At 32.9% G+C, this 23419-nt stretch overlaps 1 protein-coding gene across 1 annotated transcript in view; it reads right to left on the reverse strand.

Moving 5' to 3' along the window:
* The window catches only part of AOPEP (aminopeptidase O (putative)), a 448257-nt gene extending 427298 nt beyond the window's left edge, over window positions 1-20959 (reverse strand). Inside the window, exons 1-2 of the mRNA XM_051996910.1 lie at window positions 20090-20959; window positions 805-971 (exon numbers count right to left, since the gene is read on the reverse strand). Of these exons, the coding sequence (XP_051852870.1) occupies window positions 805-971; window positions 20090-20874 (952 nt within the window). The 5' untranslated portion in view covers window positions 20875-20959. The remainder of the gene's footprint in view (window positions 1-804; window positions 972-20089) is intronic.
* Window positions 20960-23419: the final 2460 nt, after the last annotated feature.

Genomic DNA, 23419 nt, shown 5'->3' on the forward strand with positions numbered 1-23419 from the left:
CAGAGTGTGGAACACAACATAGTATTCTCACTCTCTCTCTTGTTGTTTATTTGCATTTTGTTTTCTCTCTCAGTTTTTTCCTTCCTTCTTGATCTGATTTTTCTTGTGCAGCAAGATAACTATGTAAATATGTATACATATATTGGATTTAAAATGTATTTTAACCTATTTAATATGTATTGGACTACCTGTCAGCTGCGGGGGAGGGGAAGGAAGGGAAAATTTGGAACAAAAGGTTTTGCAAGGGTCAATGTTGGAAAAATTACCCATGTGTATGTCTTGTAAATAAAAAGATATAATAATAATAATAATCAAAAAATTAAAGAAAAAAAAAGAATAGTGCCTGCAGTATTCATTTAACAACTACTCTTTCATTCATTAATTTCTTCATTTCTTGAGGCATGGGAAAAAGCTTATTTAGCAAAAATTGCATCTTCAAATATATATACATATATATTATATATATATAAAAAGACTACTTTGCTTCTCTGGCAACCTCAGTTAAATAAGTGTATTATATTGGTGTTCCTATAATGTGGTACCCTATGAGGCTGCCACATCAAACCAAGAGACAACCAACTTATTTTTCATAACACATGACACAGAACCAACTAATGACTTAGATAAAATATTAACTGGTAACAAGGGGTCCCCCATTTCATTATCTGACAATTTATTTAATAATGAATTGGTTTCCAATTTAACTAAAGAACTATTTAAAGTTTAGAAAAACATTCCTTTTTGGGTTTCTGAGTCTAGTATTAGTTGCAATACATAAATAAGCAAAGAACACATGTACTGTACCTTCCTGAAGCTGTGTTGGCTTGGCAGAATTTTCCCCACTCATTAAAACAACAAAAGATGCAGCTGCTCGGACTGTAGCCTGCCATGTTGACATGGCAACTGGTGGCTCCTGGCATGGAAAAAGGGCTCTGTTGTTTATTGGGGATCCCATAGTATAAACACATGGCCTGAGGAAGAGAAAGAAAGTGAAGGTAAAATCTTTGAAATGAGGTATCCTTTCCTTTACTACTATATTAATGAAGTTGAGCTTTGTGGAGAGGTGGGGGGTAAGTAGGGGAGGGATTATTAAAAAGCTTTGCGTATTATACATTTCAAGGAACACATGACTGAAAATGTCAATGGTGCTTGGAAAGTCAGGTGGTAATCTTTTATTGTACCAATTGCTTAAATATGTAAAGGATTGGATCAATTTTTAGTGAGGGTAGAGAGGAAAAAGGAAGGAGGTGTGGCACATTAATATTTGGTTAGAAGGGGAAAATGCCCTTTGGATGAAGTTTCAAATAGTTGTTTGCCAACTTTTAATATATTAGTCTGGCCCCTCCAACCTCTATGCGTCAATTATTATTTTTTTAAAGAGCTTAGAAACATCCTTTAAAACCCTCTGGAAAGTATTCTGGAAAAAATGTGTCTAGAGAGCACTAAAGTATTAAATGTTTGGAAAAATAAGCTGGTGGTCTCAAGTCCTGTGCTTGCAGAAGGACAGTTCCATCAGAAACCACTATCCCAAATGGAACTCTTGTGGGTAGATAATCCTTGCACAAGAGCCAAGAACTGAGGTAGGAATATACATAGATTATAATGGAAATTCGTACTGTCAAAAATCAATGCAAGTTTAGGAAACTGATAGCATGATATTATATATTCATTCTGTTTTAATTTTAATAAAAACCAGTACATACATGGAATTTTGCATATATCTACAGAGTTAAAAGAAGGAATAATCAGTCTCCTCTTGAAAGATTAGTCATGGTTGACAGAAATAGAGAAGCCCTATAAGATTATGGAGTACATTCTCTTGGTAAGGGAGAATAAAAGACAAGGCTAAATTTTGTGAAAACCATATGGAAATATTTATATTACTTGGTTACCAGAAGCTATGAAAAAAAGAGTTATTTTAACAATTTTTTATATCTAGTAAATAAAATAAGTATAACAATGTATCCTTCTGGACATAGGCTATATTATTTAATTCACTTTTTACTTACTGTGAATGTTCCTTAATATTGTTTGCTCAAAATAATTCCTGACATTTATGTATTCATTTTATGATTTACAAATCCAAACATACATTCTCTCATTTGATCTTCACAACTGCCATATGGGGCAAGAAGTACAAGAGTATTATTGTTTTCATTTTTGTAAATGAGAAAATTTCAACCAACTTAGCTAATTAGAAAATGCAGCACTGCAGCTTAAGTTGAGGTCTTCTGATTCTCTCCACTAAATTAGTTTTCTTTTTTGAAATATCATTGCAGAGAGAATTCCTCTTTTCCCAGATTTGCTCTTGATGACCACCACCCAGCACTAACCCTGCCTGAACTTGGAGTGTTGGGTAAGCCAGAAGTAGATCTGGAAGGAAAAGAAAATGGACAGCTCTTGTGGCCTCTAAAATCTTCTCAGCTATTCCCACGTTACACGTTCTGGTCCAAATCTCACTAATCAGGAACTAGACCATGAGCATAAAGATTTGATATGGCTATAAGTTAACATCTCTTTGCAGCATAATCTTCATAAACATATTTGAACCTGTTTTTTCCTGCTACTTGAGCCTACTTTTGGCTTTCTTTTTCTTCTGCAGGAATACAAGGATTCTTCCAAAAAGTCATTTATGTGCTTATAATTTCTCTTGCCTAGTGTGGTCCTACTTCTGTTTCCTTTGAAATTTCTTTGTGGTAATGTGCAATGACCAACCCAACATAAACTACAATCCCCAGACTTATGTTCTTATAGAATTCTGATATCCTCTTAACCTTCTAATCTAGTTCTTTCCCAAATGAGAGAACATCTTCTTAATACCATTGGTGTAAGGAAAAAAGTAAACAGAGTACTGTGTCACTGGAATTCATAGTTGAGTGACCATCCAGTCTGTATCTGAAGAACTAGAATTCCCTGCTTACTACAAAGAAACCTGACATGACATCCCAGTTAGAACTGTTTTAAAAAATCCCACCCTGGACATCAATTTGTTCATGTTTTAATTCTGAATTAAAATTTTGACATTAAAGAAAATTTATGGTCTTACCTTTGAATTTCCAAAGTATTTATTATTTCCTCCAATGGAGTGAAGGCTCTTTGAGATAAGGTACTATTTTGTTTCTGTATCTGTATACTAAGTTCCAAGTACAGTCTTTGTCTTTCTTTTTTATTCACATTTACATTTCTAGCACTAAGCACAGTACCCAGCACTTAATAAATGCTTCTTGATTTAACATTAACTTCTAAGAGATCAGAAAAGGCTTCATGTAGTAAACAGCGTAAACTAAGAATTGAAGGAAAACAAGGATTCTAAAAGGCAGAGGGGAGGAGGAAGGGCCCTTTAGGCTTAAGGACAGCCAATAAAAAGACATATAGTTAGGATATGGCAAGACATGTATGAGGAAAAATAAGGCTAGTTTGACTGGATCATATGGCATTGAAAGGGAATGTGCAATAAAGGTTGAAAGGCAGATTGTGGGCAGGTGATAGAAATCCTTAAATTTCAAAGAGAGGATTTTATAGTTGACCCTACCATCAATAAGAATCCATAAGAGTTTATTGAGTAGAGGAGCCATATGACCAGATTTAGACTTTAGGATAATCACTATAACAACTGAGTGAGGAGATTAGAGAGGGGAAAGATTTGAGACAATGAAACTGATTCAGAGACTATTATAAAAGAATAATAGATGAGAAGTGGACCTGAATCAGGATTTCTGACAGAAGAAAGCCAAAGAGAAGGAGGAAGATGAAAGAAATGAGGAAATAAAAAAGTCAAGATCTAGTCACAGAGTAGATGTGTGGGATGAGGGATAATGAGGAGTCAAGACAGTAAATATAGGTGTTTCCCTTGAGAGAAATAGAAAAATTCAGAGGAGTAGGTTTGGGAAGAAAGGCAATGAGTTCAGTTTTCAGAGAGCTGAGTTTAAACTGTTAATTTTTTTAAAATCCAGGGGGATTGGAGGTTAAGAGAGACTAGAGAGAGAGGTTTGGGAGTCATCACATAGAGATGATAATTAAACCCATATGAGCTAATAAGGCTACCAAATGAAAGAGTACTAAGGGATGGGAGGAGGAGTCAGAATAGGGTCCTGAGGCACTCTTACCCAAAGTAAAAATGTCTTGGATGATAATTCAGTAAAGGAAACTGAAAAGGAGCAGCTAGAAAGCAAAGAGGACAACCAAAAGTTCCTAATACATAAAAACCCAAAAAGGAGAGCATATACAAGAGGGAAATGTGACCACCAGTGTCAAATTCTGTAAAGAATTCAGGAAGGATAAGAATTGAGAAAAGATTATCACTATTGGCAGTTAAGAGATCTCTGGTAACTTTGGAAAAGACACTTTCAGTTGAGTGATGAGGTTAAAATCCAGATTGCAGAGGATATAAAAAACGAGAGAAGAAGTCAAGAATAGATAGCTTTTTCAAGGAATTTGAGAGAAAGGGGAGAGATATAGAATGATATGTTATGGGGATAGTTGGGTCTAGTGAAGGTCTTTTAAAGATGGCGAGAGTTAGGGTAGGCAGGCATGTTTGAAGCCTCTGGACTAAGCTGTTGGGATTTGGAGTACATTGTTAAACTGAGTGAGGTCAGAGGAGGAAGGAGATCAGGCAAGAATTATAAAAAATATAAGAAAAAAGTATTCGAAGTTTGAATTCAGTCAGAAAATCACCCAATTCACACTGAGATGTAAATGACTGATAGGATTAATTTTCCAGGGGAAATTTATATTTTAGTAAGGATCAAGCCTAAACAAAATGAATCAAGCTCAAATATTAGTTGTCATAAGAGCAAAATATTGGAATTTTGTAGATCCCTAAATGAAGACAGGCCTGATCATACCTTTAAACCACCACCCAAAGAAGACTTTTTTTTCTTCTCACTTCCAACCCCATAATCTATGTATATTTTTAAACACATCAGGAAGTTATCTGAATGTATAATCACTGAAATACATATATGCAGCTGTGTTTACTTCTACATGCACAGCCCTGTATCTCAGCCACATTGCTAAAATGCTAATGGAATGTATGTAGTAGGGTGTGTGGGCACCAGCCTGCAATTCTTTAATGCTTATAACTTCATTATTTCCAGACCAAATAATTCCTTCCAACACATAAAGGAAAAAATCTTCTCATGATGGCTCATCTCACATACCCCAAGGAGACTCATTCACACATGAAACTCCTTAGGGAATTTATACCAGTTCTGTGTGTGGTGGGAAAATAAAAAGGGGCTGAGAGGTAGGGAGAAAAAGGGGTATGGAAAAGAGATGAAAAAGAGAGCTCAAGGGCAGGCCCATGGCTTGCTGCCATCAAAATGGCTCTGTAGCATTAAAAGCCATTTTAAATTAGGAAGAGCTTGTCAGAACAACAATTACATCAGATACTCGTGAAATATTTATATTATTCATGGAGTAAGGGTGGGAGGAGGCTGACTAGTCCTAGTGAGGTGTCAGCTAACACGAACAACCTGTTATTCTACTTCAGTGGAGAGCTCTGGAGAAAGGAAAACAGAAAATTGAAAACATTTTTCCCTTAGCTGATTTTTTTTAAGGGAGAGGGAAGAGAGCATTCTACCATTGATTTTGTTCTGTTTCAATTTATGAAGAAAAGTATGAAGCTTTACCTCTTTCCTCAAAATCAGTTATTTTCAAAAAAAATATTTTTTTATATTTTTTCAAATTTTTAAAATTCTTTCAGAAGGAGCCTCTTTAGAACATTAACATGTATTTGAGTACTGTTAGAGAATCAGTGGTTTGATGTGGATCTTATTGTTAGGATATATTTGAACTTGTTTCTTTAAGTCGGGCTTGTTAGTTATTTAAAAAAAAAAAAGTTTTCCAGAGATATAACTAATAAAACAAAGTATTTTCCTTTAATTCCCTTTGCTCCTCTTCTTATGAAGAAGTTCCTCTTTTCTCTCTTGTAGTCGTCTTTCAATCATATACATACTAATGGAATATATGAATTGTCCATCAGTATTGTTTTATAACTAGCACGTCTTTATTTTCTGGTTATAGAAAATGACTTCATGACATCTTTTTACCATTTCTTCTACACAGTTCATTTCTAGTATGTGACCACCTGCTCATGATAACCACGAGCTTCTCCATTACCCACTTGGTGACAAGCAACTTTTAATTTTTTGGAGACTATGGTATATTCTATGGCTCAGAGCCAGAAATCATAAAAAGAATGCTGGTGTTAAAAGAGAAGGCTTTTGTTTCAGGGAAAAGCTCAGGATCCTTAAAAAACAAACAAACAAACACTATAATTTCCCAAACATAATCCCAAAGCTCCTGCTTTCTTAATCTTCTTAAATTCTGAGCACAGATCACTGCTTGGTTGCAGGGCCTGTCCAAGAGAGAAGTAGTGAAGAAGGACCTCCATAAAACAGGCTGTTCATCCAACAGTAAATCATAATCAGGAAAATTGTTATCCTTCATCTATTTGCTTTTTGTGGTAGTGAAGTTATGATTTTTGTAGATTTCCTATCCTGAATAAAAATATACTGAATCTACTATCTCATTTTTGAATCATTTTTCTAGAATTCTCTAAGTAAAATACTATAATATCTACAAATAGAGATAATTTGCCTCCTCTTTATCTGAACTTACTAATCAAATTTCCTTCTTTGGCTACTTATAGCTAGAATTCTGATGATGTCTAATGATAGTGGAGACAATGGGTACTCATCCTTTTTTCACACTGATTTTATTAGAATAACTTCCAATGTTTTGCCATCACAAATAATACTAGTTCTTGGTTTTAGATATTGATTATATTAAGGAATGCTCCTTTGATTATTATGCTTTTTTAAATTTTTTTTTTTTAACAAATGAGAGGTCCATTTTTCCAAAGGCTTTTTTCTGCATCTGAATTTTGTGAGGTTTGTTACTATAGAGATTAATTATGCCAATAACATTTCTAGTTTCAAAGGATCATTGCATTCCTAGTATAAAGTCAACAAGCTCATAATGAATAATTTGTATATATTGTTATATATCTATATAATGTATTATATATGACTGTTATATATGCTTCTTAATTTTTTTACATCTATAATTCATTAGTTATATTGAACTTTAGTTCTCTTTTGATGTTTTCACTCTTCCTTGTTTGACAATCAGGATTATGTTCACAAAAGAAGTTTGATAGACTATATTTTTATCTCTATTTCTAATTCAGCACAGATATCCACTGCTTTTTAAATATTTAGAAACAACTTATAAATCCATTAAGCTCATGGGCTTTTTTTTCTTTGTCAATTCATTTGTGAATTTCTCAATTTCTCTTTCTAAGATTGGATGGGTTTAGATCTCTGTTTCTTAACTTGTTAATTTGGGTATTTTAGATTTTAATAAACATTTATTACTTTTTTTTTGGATTCTTAGGTTGACTGATATAGAAATGTGTACAGTAGTTTTTAATGATTATTTTTATTTCTTCCCTGCTTGTTGTTAGTTCATCAATCATTTTTTATTTAGGTAATTTAATTTTCCTCTCTGTTTCTGTTTTCTTTTTAAATTAAATTTTATTGTATTTAATTAACAACAATTTAAGTTTTCCTCTTTCATACACACACACACACACACACACACACACACACATGTATGTATGTATATAAGATTTTTTCCTCTTTCTTTGATTTCTTGAGTGTGAACCTAGTAATATGGTATACTGGACAAAAAGTCCATACACAATTTAATAACATTTTGCGTATAGCTCCAAAATAATTTTCAGAATAGCCGAACAGTGTTCCTGTTTTTGTACAGATCCACATAGTTGTAATTCCCATATTCATCAACTTTGCCAACTTAAGATATATAATCTCATAGCTGCCTAAATTTATATTTTTTTCTAAGAATTAGTGATTCAGAGCATTTTATTTATATGGCTATAGCTGGCTTGGATTTCTTTTCTAGGATCTACATGTTTGTATTTATCATTTATCAGTTCTAGAATGATTCATAATCTTACCAATTTGAATTAGTTCCTATGAAATGAGATCTTTATAAAAGAAAAATGCTACAAGGATTTCCCCTACCCCCAAGTTAATTGTTTCCTTCATAACTTTACCACCAATAATCTGTGCAAAAACTTTTAAATTTTGTTACTAAAATTGTCCATTGTTTCTCTGATCCTCTCTATCCATTTTTTGTTCATGAAATCTTCCCCATTCAGAGATATGAGGGTAATTTCTCCCTCATTCCTATAAATTTGTTTTTAAAATTATATAAAATTATATATATGCTTTTTTCTATCAATAAAAATCTGTCTTCTTCACTCACAATCTGAGACTCCCCATCTGAATTGAGAACTAACAAAAAAATAAAATCCATGCAAACATATATGGTCAATCAAAACAGATTTCCATATTGATCATGTTTTGAAAATAAAAAGCTTTAAAATGGTCACATTCTGTACTCTGAGTACTTCACTTTTCTATAAGAAGAGTAGCATGTTTCATCATTAATCCTCTGTTATTGTGGCTGATCATTATGCTGAGTTCCTATTTTTTTTCACAGCTGTTTGACTTTACCATACTGTTGTCACTGTATAAACTGTTCTGATTTTGTTCATTTTACTCTTTCCAGTTTTCATGGAGACCATCTTCTTTGCCATTTGTTGCAATAACAGTATCATTACATTAATATACCATAACTTGTTTATGCATTCCCTGATTTATGGATACCTTCTTGGATTTGCATTCTTTGCCTCTTCAAAAGAGCTAAAAATATTTTTATATAACCTTAGTTTGCTTTGCTTGGTACCAATCCCCTTTCCTTGCTGTTTCCCCAATGAATAAAATTTATTTCTTCAAAGAAATTGTGTGTGTGCGTGTGTGTATCCACTTCAGGCTTTCTGTCTAATTAAATTCCTTCTACGACTCCCGATGACAGAGTTGAAATGGAATAAATGTATCATCTCCCTATATCTGAATGTGAACAGTTTATCTTTGCTTAGTTTCTGTATTGTTCATTTATTCTTTATTATTCATTCATTCCTCTTTTTATGTTTCCCTTAATTTCTCTATCTGAACTTCAAAATTTCTACACAGCTCTGTTGTTTTCATTAAGAATGCTTAGAAGTCCTCAGTATTACTAATATACCTTGAGTATTAGTATAATCAGTTTTACAGGGTAAATCACTCTTGGCTATAGGACCATCTGAAATAAACTTCCAAGTTCTTTGTTAATTTACAGTGGTGGCTGATAAATCCCATCTAATCATGACTGTGGTTCCTCAGTATTTAACTGTTTTCCTTCTAGCTGCTTCCAATATTTTTTCTTTAACCTGTAAGTTCTGGAATTTGGCTATATTTCTGAAAGTTTTCATAGTGAGGTTTCTGTCACAAAATGACAGTAGATTCTATTTCTATTTTGCCCTCAAGTTCTAAGAGATTTGGATAGATATTGATATAAGATATTTAGGCTCTTTTGTTGGTAGTGACATTCAAATAGTTCAGTCATCTATTTTTTTTTTTCTCTTTAATCTGTTTTCCTGGTAAGTTGTTTGTTTGTTTTCTGCTATGAGATACCTTACCTTATCTTCTACTTTATAAAGCTTTTTGACTTTCTTTTGTTATTTCCTATTGTCTCATAAAGTCATTGGTTTTTATTTGGTTCGTTTTAATTTCCAGGGAGTTTGTTGTTTGGGCAAAGTTTTATATCCTTTGTACCAAACTATTAATTTGGTTTCCAGTTTTTCCACACCTCTCATTTCTTTTCCAATTTTTGCTTAAGTTCTCTCATTTGATGTAAAACAACAACAACAACAATGGACATTTATTTAATTCTCTTTCAAACTTTTGCTTTATCTCTTTAGGAATTCTAATTAAGTTTGTGGCAAAAATGTGTTTTTCTTGGAGGATTTTTTTGTAGATATTTTTGAGTCACTCTCTTTTGGGTTGTGTGTTGAATTTCCTGAAAGCATAATAAATCTTAATTCAGTGCCTTCTTCTGTTTTTATTTTAAATAAATGTTTATTTATTTTTTTTTAATTCTCAAAAATTTTCCCCTTTGTCCTTCCCCTCTCCAATCAAGAAGGGAAGAAATGCGATAGTAATTAAACATGTAAAATCATGCAAAACATAGTTCTGTATTAGTAATTTGGGGAAAAAGTGAAAAAATTATTTTCCCATCTACATTCAGACATCATCAGTTTTCTTTGTGGAAGTGGATAGCATTTTTCATCATGAGTCCTTTGGATCTGTCTCGGAATATTATTTTGATCAAAAAAAATGATCAGACATTTCCCAATTGATAGATATCCTCTTAATTTCCAATTCTTTGTTACTCAAAAAGAGATGCTATAAATATTTTTGTATATAGAGATCCTTTTTATTTTTCTTTGATACCTTTGGGATACAGACCTAGTAGTGGTATTATTGGATCAAAAGGTATGCACAGGTTGATACCATTTGGGGATAGTTCCAAATTGTTTCTCAGTTTACAACTCCACCAACAATGCATTGGTGTCCCAATTTTTCCAAATTTCTTCCTTTTTCATCATGTTAATAAATCTGATAAGTAACTCACAGTTGGTTTAATTTATATTGTATGCAATTACTATAAATGGGATTTCTCTTCTATCTTTTGCTGCTGGATTTTGATGGTAATGCATAAAAAATGCTCATAATTTATGTATGTTTATTTCATAATTTGCAACTTTGCTAAAGTTGTTAATTATTTCAATTATTTTTATTGATTTCTCTAAGATTTCTCTAAGTATCCCATGACATCTGCAAAGAGTGATATTGTGTTTTCATTTTGCCTATTCCAATTCATCTGATTTCTTTTTCTTGTGTAATTGTTAGAGCTAACAAAGCTAAAGCTAATTGAATAATAGTGGTGATAATGGACATCTTACTTTACCCCTGATCTTACTGAGAAGGTTTGTAGCACACTGATAGTTTTAGATTAGATACTCTTTGTCATTTGAAGAAATACTCCATTTATTCCTGTGGTTTTTAGTGTTTTTAATATGAATAAGCATTGTATCTTGTCAAAAGTTTGTTCTGCATCTACTAAAATAATTATATGATTTTTTTTTGGTTATGTTATTGAAATAGTGAATTATTCTGAAAATTTTCCTAACATTGAACAAGCCCTACATTCTCAGTATAAATTTTACCTGGTCATAGAGTTTGGACTTTGTTATATATTGTTATGGTTTTCTTTTTGTTGTTGCTATCCCTGTTTTAAGCATCAAAACCATATTTGTGTCATAAAAGGAATTTTTTAGGACTACTCCTTTGTCTCTTTTCTTAGTTACTTTATAAGGCATTGGAATTAATTGTCCTTTAAATGTTTGGCAGAATTCACCTTTAAATCCATTTGATCCTGGGAATTTTTTCTTAGGAAATTCATTTATAGCTTATTTAATTTCTTAAGAAACTGTTATTTAAGCATTTGAAGTTCTCTTCTTCTGTTGATTGGGGAAATTTATATTTTTCTCTGATTTGAAATATCCTGAGACTGCTGCTGGCACTGTTATAATCAACTACAAGGCCCATTGCTAATGCTATGGTTGCTGAATTTCAAGCTGATCCAAACCCAAGTATCACAGACTTTTCTTGCAGATTTCCTAAGTTGTCTTGGGCTGGGAAAATGACTCAACCCAACTTTTTGTTAATTCTTCCACTCCAGAATTCAATTTGATACATTATTTTTTTGACCTGATTTTTTTTTTGCCCAGCATGATGAATATGGAAATATGTTTAGAAGAATTGCACATATTTAATATATATCAGATTGTTTGCTTTTTTAGGAAGGGGGAGAAAAATTTGGAATACAAAATTTTGTAAAAGTGAATGGTGAAAAGACAGAATAGTCAACTATAGCTATCTAGTGTTTGACAAACCCAAAGATCCTAACTTTTGGGATAAGAATTCATTATTCGATAAAAACTGCTGGGATAACTGGAAATTAGTATGGCAGAAATTAGGCATGGACCCACACTTAACACCATATACCAAGATAAGATCGAAATGGGTCCATGACTTAGGCATAAAGAACGAGATTATAAATAAATTGGAGGAACACAGGATAGTTTAACTCTCAGACTTGTGGAGGAGAAAGAAATTTGTGACCAAGATGAACTAGAGACCATTACTGATCACAAAATAGAAAATTTTGATCAAATTAAAAAGCCTTTGTACAAACAAAACTAATGCAAACAAGATTAGAAGGGAAGCAACAAACTGGGAAAACATCTTCACAGCTAAAGGTTCTGATAAAGGCCTCATTTCCAAAATATATAGAGAACTGACTCAAATTTATAAGAAATCAAGCCATTCTCTAATTGATAAATGGTCAAAGGATATGAATAGACAATTTTCAGATGATGAAATTGAAACTATTACCACTCATATGAAAGAGTGTTCCAAAGCATTATTGATCAGAGAAATGCAAATTAAGACGACTCTGAGATACCACTACACACCTGTCAGATTGGCTAAGATGACAGGAAAAAATAATGATGAATGTTGGAGGGGATGCGAGAAAACTGGGATAGTGATGCATTGTTGGTGGAACTGTGAACGAATCCAACCATTCTGGAGAGCAATCTGGAATTATGCCCAAAAAATTATCAAATTGTGCATACCCTTTGATCCAGCAGTGTTTCTATTGGGCTTATATCCCAAAGAAATACTAAAGAAGGGAAAGGGACATGTATGTGCTAAAATGTTTGTGGCAGCCCTGTTTGTAGTGGCTAGAAACTGGAAATTGAATGGATGCCCATCAATTGGAGAATGGTTGGGTAAATTGTGGTATATGAATGTTATGGAATATTATTGTTCTGTAAGGAATGACCAGCAGGATAAATACAGAGAGACTTGGAGAGACTTACATGAACTGATGCTAAGTGAGATGAGCAGAACCAGGAGATCATTATACACTTCGACAACGATATTGTATGAGGATGTATTCTGATGGAAGTGAATTTCTTTGACAAAGACTCAATTTCAATTGATAAATGATGGACAGAAGCAGCTACATCCAAAGAAAGAACACTGGGAAACGAATGTGAACTATTTGCATTTTTGTTTTTCTTTCCAAGTTGTTTTTTACCTTCTGAATCCAATTCTCCCTGTGCAACAAAAGAACTGCTCAGTTCTGCACACATATATTGTATCTAGGATATACTGCAACATATTTAACATATATAGGACTGCTTGCCATCTAGGGGAGGGGGTGGAGGGAGGGGAAAAATCGGAATAGAAGCGAGTGCAAGGGATAATGTTGTAAAAAAAAAATTACCCTGGCATGGATTCTGTCAATATAAAGTTATTATAAAATAAAATAAAATATTAATTTAAAAAAATGAAAAAAAGTGAATGGTGAAAACTATCTTTGTGTGTGTTTAGAAAAATAAAATATTGTTTTAAAAATTTTTAAAGAAAAAAATAAAATTCATCTGGAAAAGGTCAAGAATATCAAGGGAATTAATGAAGAAAAAATACAAAGGAAAATGGCCTACTCATATCAGATTTAAAATTCTATTTATAAAGTGACAATCATCAAAACTACTTGATATTGGCTAAGAAACAGAATGACTGATTTGTGGAATAGGTTGGGTACACAAGACACAAAAGTAAATAACTATAGTAGTAATCTATTGCCTGATAAACCCCAAAACTAGTTTCTAGGGTAAAAATTCACTAGTTAATAAGGAAATACAAGGAAAACAGAAAACAGTATGGAAGAAACTAGGCACAGACCAACATTTCACACTATGTACCAAGATAAGGTCAAAACGGGTACATGATTTAGACATAAAGGGTGGTGTCATAAGCAAATTAGGAGAGCAAGGAATAGCTTATTGTCAGATCTATGGAGAAGGGAAGAACTGATGACCAACCAAGAGATAGGGAGCATTATGAAATATAAAATGGATAATTTTAATTCATTAAATTAAAAAGGGTTTGCACAAACAAAACCAATGCATCCAACATTAGAAGGAAAACAAAGCTTTTACAGTGAGTGTTTTTGATAAAGGCCTCATTTCTCAACTATATATAGAGAACTGAATCAAATTTATAAGAATACAAGTAATTCTTCAATTGATAAATGATCAAAGGAGGCAGTTTTCAGATGAAGAAATTAAAGCTATCAATGGTCATATGAAAAAAAATTCTAAATCTTTATTGACTAGAGAATGCAAATTAAAATAACTCTAAAGTACCACATTTCACATCTATCAGCTTACCTACTATGACAGAAAAGGACAATGATAAATTTTGGAGAACCTATGAGGAAAATGAAATTCTTATGCACTGTTAGTAGAGTTGTTTTTACTAGCACAAAAATTCTTTTGATGAATAATACTATTTTGAAGGATAGTTTGAGTTCTGGCACTGCATACCTGCTCTATGTGGAGGTATTCCTTGCTATATATGGGAGGGAATATTCTTAATCAGATCCAGATGTAGGGGGAATATTCCTCATATTATTTACTGATATCAGACTCAGGTAAAGAAGTTTCCTAATTGGACTAGAAAGTGGGTGAGGGTCCAAATCTGTAACCAGAGATTCTAGAAGGTGTCAGGCCCATCTGAACAAAAGAAAGCAAAAGAGGAGCAAGAAAACATTTATACAATGCTTACTATGTGTTAGGCACTGTACTAAGTTCTTTTTACAATTATTATCTTATTTGATCCTCACAACAACCCTGTGAGATAGGTGTTATTATTACCCCCTTTTACCAACTGAGTAAACTAAGTTAAACAAACGTTAAGTGACTTGCCTACAATCACACAACTAGTAAATGTCTAAGGCTGGGATTCGAACTCAGGTCTTCCAGACTCTAAGTCGATGCTTTATCTATTGTGCCACATTATGCAGTTAATTTAAGTAGCAGTCTTTAAAATACAGCTATGTTGATGATTTGTGTAGATTTATTTTATATCCTGAAACTGTGCTAAGAATTTTTGTTTTCCTTAATTTATAACTGATTCTCTAGGTTTCTCTAATTTCCCTCTCATCACAAAAAAGCAACTTTTTTTTTCTTTGTCAATATTTCCTCAATTTCCTTTTTTCTTCTAATTGCTATAGTCAGATTTTCAAACACAGTATCAGTAGTGATTATGGGTATTTTTCAAAAAAGAAAAGTCCACTATGATCCTATCTATTGTTCCTTGGTAGCTTTTAGAATTTTGTCCTGATTTATCAATGGTGTTTCACAATATAATTATTGTGTGTTTAGGTTTGTTTTTAAAGATAGTTCCAAAGGTTTAACTCCTATCACAAATAATTCTTGCTCTTTGTTTTAGATAAATACTGTTGATCATGTTAAGGAAAAGCCTTTTTGTTTCTATGCATTTAATGTTTTCAACCCCTTAGTCCAATGTTTCAATTTAAGTCATGGGTTCTTTCTTATAAAGGGTCTATGGACTAATTGTACTTCATTGGTTGTTTTCTCCAATTTAGAGAAATTTGATACTTTCCAGAAATGTTGTGTCTAGATTCTTTTGTCTTTCCAAGTTCTCTGAGATTTTTTTTAATCTTTAGGGTGGCATTTTATGATCTATCTTCCAAGTCCATTATTTGGATTTGCATGTTTCCTCATTCTTTAGAGAATTCAATTATTTTTTAAGATTTTATTTCCATTTGGCCTAAATTGTGTATAATCCTGTTTTCCACTAATGTAAATCTGATGTTGATTATAGTACTTCTATGGGTTTTTTAAAGTTTTTTTTTCCCCCTTTCCATATCGGTCATTTTCTTTCCTTTTTCTCTGATCTATTTTTAAAAAATATTTTAACTAAGCTTAAAATTAAAAAAAATAAATAAGAAGGAATTTTTGTTATCACAACCTCCATATAGAAAAGATTTAGGGGGACTAACCAAGACAGATGTCATAAAGTCATAGGCAAATATTTTTGGAAAACAAAAATAAAATGGAATAAAAATTACCTTTGAAGTCACTGAATTAGATAGAAGCCTTAGAAATTTTAATCTAGAGTTTACTTAACGGATGCTATGGAGACTGCCAGCAATTTTATGCAAGGAAATGGTCTCCTGCTTAGATTTTAGGACTTCATATTAGCTTGGCAGTTACTATCTGATTTCAACACACAACTGATATAATACTAAATGCACATCTTTAGCTTTCAGATTTCTGGCTAATTAACATAGATCATCAGAGAGTACGCCAATAATAGACATACTACAACTACAATGACTGCCACTAAGATTATGACTACTACTGTTGATGATAATAATAAGAAGAAGAAAAAGAATATAACTCTTTAAAGTTTGCTTTGAATATGCTCTCTCTTTTAGGCCTAAACAAACAAACAAACCTGACCATTTTACAGATGTAGAGATTGAGAATGAGGAAATAAGGCAATAGGTCAGTAAATTTCAAGCTCCCCAGATTTCCACCACAAACAGAACAAATTTGTGCCTCAAGGTGAACAGACTGGAGAAAAATCAAGAAGACTTGGACAGAACAAGGGTCCTTCTGGGACAAAACAGAAGACTGAAAAAAAGACCCCAGACTGGGGATTAACCAGTGTAAAGTGCAAACACCTCCAGGCTAACTTTATAGAAACACCCAGTGGGGACATCTGGGTTTAGCTGGGTTTGTGGAGCCTCAACAGAAACCACAGAAACTTTTATCTCCTATACAGTGGGTCTGAGTCAGAGAAGACAGGGGACCTCAGCTAATTAGGGACATCAGGCCCAGCTGTGCTGTAGAAGCTGGGGGGGATGGGGGGAGGGGGGCGGAGGCCCTGGGTGAAAAGAAACCAGCACACTCTGGTGGGGTGGGGAGAGCACCGGAACGTTGCTGGCTGCAGACACTTGCAGGAGGTGGATTTGGGGGTTCCTGGTCAGAAGGGAGAGCTGAAGGAAAGGTAATCTTAGAGGAGAAGGTTAATGCCTTCCTAGGGAGATCAGCAAAGGAATTCCAAAGAAGATGGGATTTGAGCTGAATTGTGAAAATATCCAGAGAAACTAAGAAGCAAAAATTTTAAAAGACTATTCTATGCATAAAAGAATGGACATCCAATAAATAGACACAGACGTTAGAGTTGAGTATCACCTGCAAAAAAGTGACAAGTAGGCAATTTTAGCTAGATGAAAGTAAAATGTAAGTAGACTAGGAAGATAAGGTGAAGAAATAAGTGGTGATGAAGAGGAATACAACATTATTTGAATGAAAGCTTCTTTAAAGAAATGATTATCTCATTCTTCATATTTGTATCTCCAATGCCTGGCAACATGCTTGAGGAACACAAGAGACAATTAATATTTTGCTAATTGATTGAATTGAAAGAAATGTAAAAAAGAAAAAAAACTTCCCAATGAAAAAATTGTTGATAGAATAATTTCATGTAATTCAGAAATTGTAGTGACCAAAGAATGAATATTACAAATGATCACTAGGGAAACTTGAGAGATTCAGAGGGAGCATAAGTAGAGTGCTGCATATAATTAATAATTATTTATACACAACAAAGTGATACATAAAATACTATCTATGAAATACATAATCACAAAAGGAGTAGTAAGAAAGAAATAGCCAAAAGCACACACATCTTTAAGTGTTGCACTGGTATCCATGAAATATCAAATGATTCTAGGGGAAGGCTTCCATCATATTCCTTAGATTATAAAAGACCTAAGGAAGGACACAAATAAGAATCACACATGATGAAAAAGTGTGGCTAGATAGGAATCTGCACCAGTAGAAGGGAACAGCCACAAGATCAGGAGCATTAAGAACTTAAGTAATTTTTTATGATTTTTTTAAGCATTCCTTTATATATTTTTCTCTCAAAGAGTTTCATTTTAGGGATATGGTCTGTAGTGTTGGTATGGAATATAGTCAGACCAATACAAGTATTCTCTTGATAACCAGGAATGCATTTCCAACTTCCTATTCCTACACTCACAAATAAACATTCTCTTTCCCATTCTCTCTATACTCTCAAGAAAAAAAGTGGAAACTCAAAACAATTCAAAACTGCAATTTAAAGTTGGTAGTTATCCTAGACAACTACCATTTCCCCAATTAAAGTAAATGATACAATGCAACCCTGATATTTTAACCAAGTAAGAACATACTTCAAATCGTTCAGTAAGTGTGGACAAGACCTGAACATTCATTTTTGAATGGACTAATCAATCAATGGCAGGCTTTAGCCTAAAAATAAAAAAAAATTGATCAATTTAGTTATCATTGAAAGCCACTGAATAAACTAGTGTAATTTTATAGAAGAAATCTGATCAGAGGCTGAATTTCTTAAATCATGCCCTTTATAAGTCTGTATGAAACCAGCAAGTTAGTTTGAAACCTAAGATTAAAGTATCTGATGAAGAAGGGGAAAGAAGACCACTCATATAAAAGAATCACTTGTGGGGAAGGGGATGTCTCAGCTTCAGTCTTAGGATCCTCCTTTTCCCCTTGATGTGAGAAGGACTTCCTTAAGTTCAGAGGACTGGAGGAGTTTGCTTTTTTCATTAGTCATCTTTACACTATTCTCAACAATATTTGCATCAGGAGCTCAGAATAGACTGGGTATGAAGAGAAAAAGTAGATTCAAGGCTTTACAAGCAGCAAAAAGGCAACATTTATTATACCTAACAGGAACATTTTAAGGACTTTAGAAAAGAACTTCCAAAATCTGAGTGATGACATCAGCTCTGTAAGCATGAATCTACTTTCCCCTGGACTCTCTGTGAATTAGTGGGGAGTCTTTTAGGATATGTTTAGCACCCACTATGTTTACTTTAGTAAACAATGCCTTTCTTTTAATCTATCTTTGTAAATATCTTTCTGGATGAAAACATATCAATTGATAATCATAGTATGAGGAGAGACATACCAATGGAGGTTAGGGAATTATATACAGCATCAGAAAAACATCCCACACACTCATCAGGAATACTCTACAACTGTGATGGAGAAGTAGTGATCACCCTATGGGGAACTATCCTGCCAGTTGTGGTTAGAAAGGTGGTCCCATGTTACAAATAAAATGCATTCTTAAAAAGTTCATAACATTTGTGAATTTTAAGTGTACCTCAAATGTATTTCTATGCAAAATAGAGTGACATAGGAATCAAAAATTAAAGAGAAGTATATTTAATTTATATTCAAAATATGAACTTCAAATTAATTCAACATTTATTGGTGTCCCTTCCTCTAATTATGCAAAAGGTTCTAATCTAATAAAAAAAAATCAAGAAGGATCAGAAAGGGAAAAAAGATAGATATAACAAGGTATATAGGATACTGAGGGAAGGGAGTATTAATCAGGAATAGTTCCTCAAAACTGTCAGTTGCTGTCAAAAGGTGATGAAGAAGAGGAATTTAGATAGCTTTTTTTATTTTTATTACCTATGTAGCCAATATATGGCTAAACATTTTTAAAATAAAAGCAATCTGTAAATCTATTTTAACAATTCTAAATTTTTTAAAAAATGGAAATGGAGAAAGTATCTAATTTTCATAAGGTTCCTCATGTCAAAGGCTACCAAATAAAGGGAACCAAATTCCAAATCTCATTACCATAAAAGATTTATTTTTAAAAAAGAGATTTTAAAATAATTTTTAACATGCTAAATGCTAGCAATAGATAAAGTCCAAGGAGCTATTATTAATAAGAAATTCACAAATAACAAGAGACTTTCCAGAAGTTTTCCTGGAATCATAGATACCAATCTTCATGGCTATTTATATCTCAAAGTAGGAATAGCACAGAACTTTAAATATCTTCCTAGGAGTATATATCACCCACCTCTGCAAGAAAAACACCAAATTCCAAATGAAATGTTAGGTAGATAATTCTACCTAACCTAACCTAAATATTAGGTAATAATATTGCTTACATCCCAATGTTCTTATTCAATAATGCATAAGGTTAACATATCTTTTCATCTAGGCTTAAGGGAGGCAGTAGTATCAAGTATTTACCAAACATAGGAGTCAATCTATTTCTTTGTCGTATGTATGAATGACAGTCTACAGAATGAATAAAATGAGCATCTTGATTTAGTCCTTTGACTCAGAGCATCATTGTGAATCCCTGCCTCTTACTCTAAGCAATTGCACAACTCTTAGTTAACCTACCTGCCACTCTGGTCTGTGGTCCATGTAACAGATCTCCCCTCAGGCTTTGTTTTGTACCATATTCTTAGGATGTGAGGAAAGTCAGTGGCTGTCGTAACCCCCATTTTCCTGATTTCTAAGCTCCAGGTGCTAGAGGTGAACAGAAGTTCTCCACAGCCAGGAGCTTGGCTGCAACAAGCATAATAATATAACTGTTCCCTCCAATGATCTGCAGGGAGAGTTACAAGTTCATGCACAATCTGATTTTTAAGCTCCTTAGAAACATCAGCTTGCTTGGTAGACTTTGTAAATCTTTCAATACCTGGCACAGCAGCAACATCTACCTCCTCGACCTTTAACACAGTTAAATCACAGCAGTCCAGTATAAGCAAAAAATCCTCACTTCCAAGATTCCCTGGGTCACAGAAGTTCTTTGAACTAGAAATCCCGTAAGTTTGTTCTCTGTTGCTATGGTTACCATTTCTATCAGAAGCGTTCTTTTCACTTTTATCACAGTCAGCAAAATCTTGAGATCCCATTTCGGATGAAAATCCACCTGGAATGTGGTAAGGCTGAGACGTCTCAACTTTGTTGGACTGATTTGACTCCAACTGGCCAGCTCCTCCATCAGCACCACTCAGTTTCTTGCATCCACTTCCAGGCTCAAGGAAGATGATGATGGCACCTTCAATGACATGGCTTTCAAAATCCACATCCAAATCCAACACATAGTGCTTTACAAGTATGTGGTTAGTGTTGGCCATGAGAGGCAGGTCATCTTTGGAAGGGTCTAATACATTCTCCATTGTCTTACTATGTTGGGCAGCAGCTCTGCTGATTTCAACTTTCACACCCTTTTAATCTTCCATCCAAATCCTTGTTTGTTAATAAATCCTTGATGCAGGAATTATAGCTCCACAAATGTCAATCCTTTAACCAAGAAGAAAAAGACAATTAGAGGAAATTGTTAAAAACAAGTCACTATTAGAATTGCTACTTTTAAGAGTTAAATACTGTCCATAAATAGTTCCTTTCAATACGGAGAGTTTAACTAGGAGGAAAACAAATTTATCTTATTAATATAAAAGAAAGTGGTCTAATGAATATATAATAAGTATTTCTCTTCATCATTGAATGAAATGGTATGCAATAAGGCCAAAAGATTTTGCTTTTAGCTATAACAACTCTTATTTTATTAAAGATCTGTTATGTAAAAGAAAACTTAATAGATTATTTCACAGTTTTTTTAAATGTTAAATGCATCATTTCTAATTTTGTGCATCAAATAAAGTGATTGTTCTTCTCCTGTGATACTAAGTAACAAATCAGGATAAAGACTAAGTAGCTTCATATATTTTATTCTTTGAGAATAATAATGTAATACATACAATATAACTCTAAGGATTAATGTACTTTTCACATTAGGACTGAGCTTATATCAACAATTCTAGTATATTACAAGAAAATGAGCCAATTTAGTAGAAGTACATTCTAAGTATTCCTTTGAGATTGTTCATAGAGATTTTTCATATTTATAGTTAAATGCTCAAGTATATCATTACATCTTAATAGCTGAAAACCCATTAACATTCCAGATAATAGCTTTCTTATGGCAAACAAAAGGTTTTCTTTTTTGAAAAGAAAATATGCAAATATCTATAATAGGAAAAAAGAAATTAAAATGCAGCAACAGCTGTTACAACAAAATGTATAAGTTCACCATAAAAATTTTGATTCAAAGCATATTTTATATTTTTGTAACAATCTAACTCAAAAAAATTATTTGATAGTATTTTATTCTTTGTGTAATTTTTTTATCATGTTGTTTTTCTTCCTTTGAAGAAAATAATAAGAAATCTAGGGAGAAAATGTATATGATATTAAATAAAGCAATATGAATGAAAAAAACCTGTAATGATCAGAATATAGGCTATCTTTAGAATGCTAGGTATACTTCTGAAATGAGAGCTCTAAGAAAAAAAACAATAAACATAGGTACAAACTAAAAAATAATACTGACAACAGGCCATAATTAGATCTTATGTTAGCCAAATATAGGGAAAATATAACTTATGTCTCAACAACAACAACAACAAAACAATTAAATGTTATGAAATCAATAATGTTAGTATATTTCTGCATTTCTAAAAATCAGCGTGAGTTTGTTTTATTACTCCCCCAAATTCTATTACTTCCTTGTTTTTTTAAGAAAAAAACTATTTCTGTTTGCATCTGTTTAAAGTGATATAGCTACATTAGAAGAAAATGGACTTTGAAAAAGTTTCATATTTGACAATTTGATCACAACTGTTAAAAATTATTTGATTACAAAGACATAATAGGTATCTGATTATTTTTATTAGCTTTGAGACAACTCATAAAGCTATCAACTTTAAGTTTTTATGCATAACAGGAATCACAATTGATTTTATTGCTCAATAACATAAGATGTCCTAAAAGTCTTAATTCAGTTTTAAGTTTTAATAGCTTAAAACTTCACCAAGACTGTTTTTTTTTAAATTTTTAATAGCTTTTTATTTACAAGTTATATGCATGGGTAATTTTACAGCACTGATGTGGTGTTCTTTTTCTTCTTTAAAATAATATAAAGGTTCTCTCTGGGAGAGAGACTCAGGGAGGTTTTCTGGAGGCAGCTTTAGTTTCAGTTAAGAGTAAATAATCACCCAAAATGCAGCCAGGTGATAAAAGTTCAGATCTTTTATTGCCTGCAATAAAGCCCGGTTAGCTGAGAGGACTATCTCTGTGCTTGGTTCCAAGAGCTCTTGCCACTTTGTCCTTTGCTTCTGCCTCTGCTTTCTTCAGCCTCCAGAGGGGAAAAATTGGAACAAAAGATTTGGCAACTGTCAATGCTGTAAAATTACCCATGCATATAACTTGTAAATAAAAGTTATTATTATTTTTAACAAATAAATAAATGAAATCTATCAATCTCCTCATGAAAGAGATCCCAAAATGAAAACTCCCAGGAATATCATAGCCAAATTTCAGAGCTACTAGGATCAAAAAGAAACTATTGCAAGCATCCAGAAAGAAACAATTCAAATACTGTAGAGTAATAGTCAGGATAACACAAAATTTATCAGCTTTTACATTAAAAGCTTGGGATATGATATTTTGGAGGGCAAAGGAATTTAGATTACAATCAAGAATCATCTACCCAACAAAACTGAGTATAATCCTTTGAGGGGGGGAGGGGGAGGAAGAATATTCGATGAAATGGAGGATTTTCAAGCATATATGATGAAAAGACCAGAGCTGAATAGAAAATCTGACTTTTAAATGAAAGATTCAAGAGAAGAATAAAAAAGTAAACAGCCAAGATAAATCATA

Source organism: Antechinus flavipes, chromosome 1, assembly GCF_016432865.1.
Source record: "Antechinus flavipes isolate AdamAnt ecotype Samford, QLD, Australia chromosome 1, AdamAnt_v2, whole genome shotgun sequence".
Classification (NCBI taxonomy): domain Eukaryota; kingdom Metazoa; phylum Chordata; class Mammalia; order Dasyuromorphia; family Dasyuridae; genus Antechinus; species Antechinus flavipes.